Raw genomic sequence first — 6,193 nt, forward strand, 5'->3', positions numbered from 1 at the left:
CGTAAGAATATCAAAATGAATTGTATACCTTTGTCACCGGGATATGGCATACATGGCTTTTATTTAACGAAATTTTCTGCTTTCAACATTCTTGCGCTCCGTATTTACATTCGAAAGAAGTAATGGAAAAGTCCGAAAAACCCGAAGAATACATTAAGGTGCAGAGAAGGAGTATGTAGATTTTTATATGTATTAAATTCTTAAACATAATTTCCAAAACATTTGATCGTAGCTTTATTAAAATTTCTAGTCTAATTTGTGTACCTAGTAAAGAGAGAAGGCTTAGAAAAAAAATGTATAAAAACTCTATGGTTTTATTATCCCATGTAAACCCCTTTGACGTAAGAGGTCAACGCTACAACGAGGCTGTGTTCAACTCATTCGGAGGGAAACACCAATGACTGGTTTACGAATTGGTTTCATATGCATTTGTTGTTTTCGGTGGAAAAATTGAAATTGCTCGATGTAAAGGAGACTATGACAATGTTGAATCAAGCAGCAGTAGAGGCGCTTTGTTCGGCCACCTATCTTGAAAACTATCTTGACACGATGGATAATTTGCCTGACGACTTGCAACGCGTTGTGACACAAATGAGGGAACTTGATATTCAGTGTCGAGGTTTGTATTTTTTGATTCATTGAAAGTAGCTAATACGTTAATGCAGCCCCTTCTTTTTCTTGAAACATATTTCAAGCTGTTCGATAAAAGCATTTTGACACGGAATACCCCAAAGATATTATCGCATTCACTTCCGGTTCAAATCTATTTTTAGAAATAGGTTAGTGAGGGAAACCCCTGCAAAAGTATTTACATATATTATTTTGATTACATTAATTGAAAGTCACTTAACAAGTTATTGTTTGTTTTATAAACATATGAAACGTTTCTTTTAAGTTAATTCATTTCAGGAATATTTTAAATGGTGATTTATGCTGTAACAGCATGATAAGAAATAGTATCTCAGATTTTAGTTGAGCTGAAAAGTTCAGGCCTAAACATACATTTTGATAATTTTTATAAAACTATTACAAGGCAAGTAAAGCAGGTCGTATCAAACATGCTACTAGGGTTCTAGATCTTTATTCAGTAAAATAAATAACCCTGAAATTACAACAATAAAGTAATTTCAGTATCACAAATTATATAAGTAAGTACATGTATAACAACTTGCTCTCAAACTATCATTGATAGAATGCAGTTCACACTCTAGATATGTAATTAGAAAACAATGACAATGAAAGTACTCAAGTTAAAAATAAATCTATGAGTTATACTAGATAATAGCTATAAATAAATAGACGAACTTCTTCACATATGAATGAATGACAATCATATATTTTATCAAAATACTAAGCTTAATAATTCTCATATAAAACCAAGTACACTATAAAGCATATAAACCTACCAATCTATGGGACTAGGTTATAATAGTCTACATTTATATGTATAAAATACAGGGTCAGTACATAGAGTATCTCCTGAAATTAAGGAATAAAACAAATACTCAGATCAAAGCTATAAACCAGATACATGTTAGTGCTTCTTTTAGCCATATCAATTGAGTGTTCCTTTGAATATTGTCTTCTGCACCCAAAATTTGCTCTAAAGTCTATATCACAGTTGTGCAATAAACTTCTGAGAATGTGAATTATTTCAAATGTATGGTATTAAGATCGAACTTCCATTTTCAAGTATAATTTTAAAAACCCAATGAGTTTTTGTCTGACCAATCAGAACTGACCACAGAGAACTAAATCAGGTGTGACAATTAGCATTGTAAAGGCAGAAAACTATCACAACCAGGCTCGTTGAAGTATGACTGATCAAAACCCAAAATATACTAAAGACCCTATATAGCAGACGATGGAAAATAAAATGAATACACAATATCTGGCAAGCAATACACAATAATGGAATAAGTATAAAAAAGTAAAAATACACAGGTGTAACCGGCAAGAGGATGATGTTGCATATATAAATGTATTCAAGTAGCAGTCTTTATAAAGATCAGACAGGAGGTAAAAAACCCACTAAATTTACTTTTAATTTCGATTCAGATACAGTTTCAGACCACATAATTAGTCTTTGTTTTTTCATTTGGGTGTTGTGCTTTTGAGTTAAAATTTATATAGATTGTACATGAAATAAGCAATTTGAAAGAGTTATCATTCTTGGTTTTGTTCGATTTGGTTGATTTTAGTGGGGAGCTTAAATGCAGTTTTCTCAAAAGTACAGATCTAAATACAGAAAGGATTATTGTCACGTAAAAATACAGCATACGTAGACCTAAAAGCATCATCAGATCCATGGGTTTTTCTACATCATGATTCACCTTTCCATAGGTGGTGTCTTATTTTTATAAAGACTGGTACTTAAAAATCATCTAGTTGGTCCCCCTAATTGCTTTTTCTAGACATCTTGATGATTCTTGTCCCTTCTTGAAATTTGTGACACTTTTTATTACTAATTAGTGAGACTGGTATGACTTAATGTTCGCACTTCAGACTTTTTCTGGCCAAAACAAGAAAACCCTTCTCTTATTGCATGTTGGAAACGAAAAAATGTATCAGAATTTATAAATAATTATTGAAGATCTTATAATAAATGCTTTTTAGTGAAGAAGATATGAAAATACCCAACTTTATATAGGAAGCTTTGGAAGAAGTGTCAAACTGAAATCAGGCTCTAAGTGCTTCCAAGCTACATGTACATTGTATGAGTAAAATTTGCATTAAATACCATTATGAGGACTTCCCTGTAAATGAAATTTTTACATGCCCACCTGCTTGTTTTGTTACCAGAATACTGGATTACTGTTAATACTTAATAACACATGTATAAAATTGAAGTATGATTAGTACTACAGAAGACACATACACAAAACAAAATTACATTTGTTTGTTATGGTCAGCAACCTTTTAAAAAATTAAGGGACAACTCCTTAGTCCTACTTATATTTCATTATGATTGAATTACACATGTCTTTAGATATACTAGCTGATATTGATGTACATAAAGAAACATATCAAAGTGAACCTGAAGGAGGACCAGCGAAAAGGAAAGCCATGATGGCAATGCAAAGAGCACTTATAAAGTGCCAAGAAATTGGGGATGAAAAATTAATGCTGATGAGCTGTATCATGGATCACATTGAAAACAGAGCAAGACAGCTTGAACAAGACAGAGAAAATCTTGGTATGTATTTAAGGTGAAACAAATAATGTCTTGTTTCCTGCTTCCTGCCACAAAAAGAGGGTTGCTAGGTAGGGAAATTATTTTGTGCTTCAAAAAACAATTTACATTGAGTTAATGGGGTAACAACATTGTGTGCTTGTATACTTTAATGGTGCTTGAGCCAAAATGGCCACAAAATTATTTAGGGTAGGCTAAAAAAAAAGACTGAAAAAAGTAGGAAGGGAAGCTGGAAACAGACATTTTTTTTTTTGGCCTAATGAAAGCAATAAAGTTTAAATATTGTCTGTCAAATGTGTTAGAAAATTGTTGTTACATTGAAATTGATCAGTTAGACTGATAAATTTTCTGGTATAGTTTGTATTTTGAATTCCACAATAACCTCTTCAAACTTACTATGCATGTACATATCTTACGTATACTAGTACATGAATTTTGTAATTTTGAATTGTAATTTTCAGATACATTTTTTAAGCAACATTTTCCACCTCTTCTCAATTTTTTTACAGAATCATATGAACTTTTGGAGAAAAATTTTCCCTTTCTACCTAGTACCTACCAATAGCCAGGAGCTAGGGTTGGTTAAGGGGAAACAAACATTATTTTAAGTATGGCCTGTGCTGAAAGAGTACTCTTCAAGCACAGTACTTAAATCAACCTGTCAAAGAAAGTCACTACTAAAACATACATTTTTCTTTAGATCCTAATTCTGGTCGTGATCAAGAGCGAGAAGAGAGAGAAGTCATAGTTCACCCACCAAAACAGATTAAGCAAGAGGAAAAGCCAGATAAAATACCTGTCAAAAGACAAAGGCGACAAAAAACAAATAATGATTCTATAAGTAGAGAAGACCTTAGATTAGTAAGTCCAAACTCTATGCTTTGTTTTGATTGCCAATAAGTCCTGAACAAACCATCAATAATCATGGAAATTATTAGTTGCTGATAACATCCTCTAAAAAAAGACCTTTATAGCTTCAGTTCTGCAGCTAGAAATTTATGACTTATCTTCCATTGGTATGAGCAGATGTGTTTTATTGAGCCAACCTCTTGTGTTGAGAGAGGTATATTACTATTGTACACACTAAAATGTTCAGTGCTTAATCTTGTGTCACTAATTTTAAATTTTGAATTTGATGTGTACATGCTTGGTGAAGCTGTTCTTGTTCAGTTAAGGTTGATCATGTGTAAATATTTCTGATGTTAATGTATCAACCTAAACGATTTTCTTTCAAAGGAGCATAATGGGTATATACTGGTATTAATTTGTGTGGTATTGAAAAATAAATAATTAGTGTTTCATTGTGTAAAAAATCAATTTCGTGGCAACAATATTTCATTCTTTGACCAGTGATATAATAGCAAATATCTACACCGTAAAAATCCGTTCATTTACATCATTAGCAAAAATATATCTTTGAGGAGATGGAGTGGCTGGCTTTGAATTTGTAAACATATTGAAATTTAATTAATTTTCTTTCTTTGATAATACTTTTAATAAATTTTGAAACTTACATTTATATGTAAATAAAGCAATGAGTGGTATATTACATTTTACTTCCAACTGTAGGATTTAAAAATGTATAAATATGTCTCCTCATTTATTAAAAGAGTTACCCCTGTGATTGGAAATCACTTTAATAGATGCAAATCTAATCCTTTATACACAAGTAGGGAATTCCAAGTCTAATGGAAGTACACAAGAAAGAGAAAAAGATAACAGCTTTCAATTTAAGCAGATTGAATAGCCATTACAATGTACACATATAACACTAATAAAGATATATACATGAAGTGTATACATTATGTACAAAATCTTCCAAGAATTAAACCTGACATATAATAAAGATAAACTTATGATTTTCTGGACAAAAATAACCTATAAAAAATAACTCTTAAAAGCATGAAATCTGGTTGTTTGAGTGACCCTTTGAAAAATATATTTAATATCTATTTAATGTATTGCTACATTATAAGGTCTATCTATACTTTGGTACAATTATGCTCTTTTCTCTTTGAAATATTTCATTTTCATTTTTTTACTTTTGTAGGATGACAAAGACAAAGGACCAAAGAAGAAAAAGAAGAGAAAAGCAAAGAAAGAACAAACACCCACCTCTCCTATAGACCCGCCCATTGACCCTGATGAACCTACATATTGTTTATGTAATCAGGTGTCATATGGTGAAATGATTGGATGTGACAATGACCTTTGTGTTATTGAATGGTTCCATTTTAATTGTGTTGGACTCGTTAACAAACCTAAGGGCAAGTGGTTTTGTCCAAACTGCCGAGGGGAGACGAGTAAGGTCATGCGGAGATTTGACAAGTCATAGTGCAATATTGTCATGAATATTTTATGCAAATTTGTACAGTTTTACTTAAAGTTGTAAATAGAAAACTAGGTGAACAAACAAATGTAATAGATATTTACACAAACAATTTTTTACCTCTTTTTTTTTATACTCTTTAAGAGGATTTGACTATTTTGATCATATTGTAGAAAGTGCATAATTAGCCCTGCTATAATATTTGCATGTCTGAGCAAAATTCAAGAGACGTATCGAAAAGAAAACTATTTCAGATTACTTCTCATGTTTTAAGATTATACACTTATACATTATACTGTATACCAATCAGAACTACCTGGGCTTTTCTGCTACACTTAAAAATAACCTCAAAGGCAGAAAGGAGAATATCTTCTTGAAAAAATTGCTGGAATTGTCGTCATATGCTGCTCAAAGTAGTTCTATCCACTAGGTGGTGCTAAAAAAATTGGTTGGATACTATTAGATATAAAGACTAATAACTCTGTCAAGAATTTTGGGGTGAAGGTTGGAGCTAGGGAAAAAAGTAATGGTAAAAATTTCAACCAGAAAAATTATAATTTTAGAATTGATTGGTCAAATTACGGACAGTTTTTCTCACCTTGTGCCTCTGATGTTTTTCCTTTGCATAAATGGAAAGGCTGGGGAGTTCTGATGGACTGTATACTTGACAT

General features: G+C 31.7%; 1 protein-coding gene across 1 annotated transcript; it reads left to right on the plus strand.

The window, feature by feature from the left end:
* Positions 1-361: 361 nt before the first annotated feature.
* On the plus strand, positions 362-5,634 carry LOC148604787 (inhibitor of growth protein 1-like). Its single transcript, XM_088549894.1, has 4 exons — positions 362-619; positions 2,990-3,196; positions 3,894-4,054; positions 5,244-5,634. Exons 1-4 carry the CDS (start codon positions 424-426, stop codon positions 5,526-5,528), a joined length of 849 nt encoding a protein of 282 aa, XP_088406020.1. The 5' UTR covers positions 362-423; the 3' UTR covers positions 5,529-5,634.
* The last annotated feature ends 559 nt before the right edge of the window (positions 5,635-6,193 follow it).

The sequence above is a fragment of the Perna viridis genome, chromosome 10 (genome assembly GCF_037379345.1).
Source record: "Perna viridis isolate PV_CMFRI_1.1 ecotype Kerala chromosome 10, ASM3737934v1, whole genome shotgun sequence".
Classification (NCBI taxonomy): domain Eukaryota; kingdom Metazoa; phylum Mollusca; class Bivalvia; order Mytilida; family Mytilidae; genus Perna; species Perna viridis.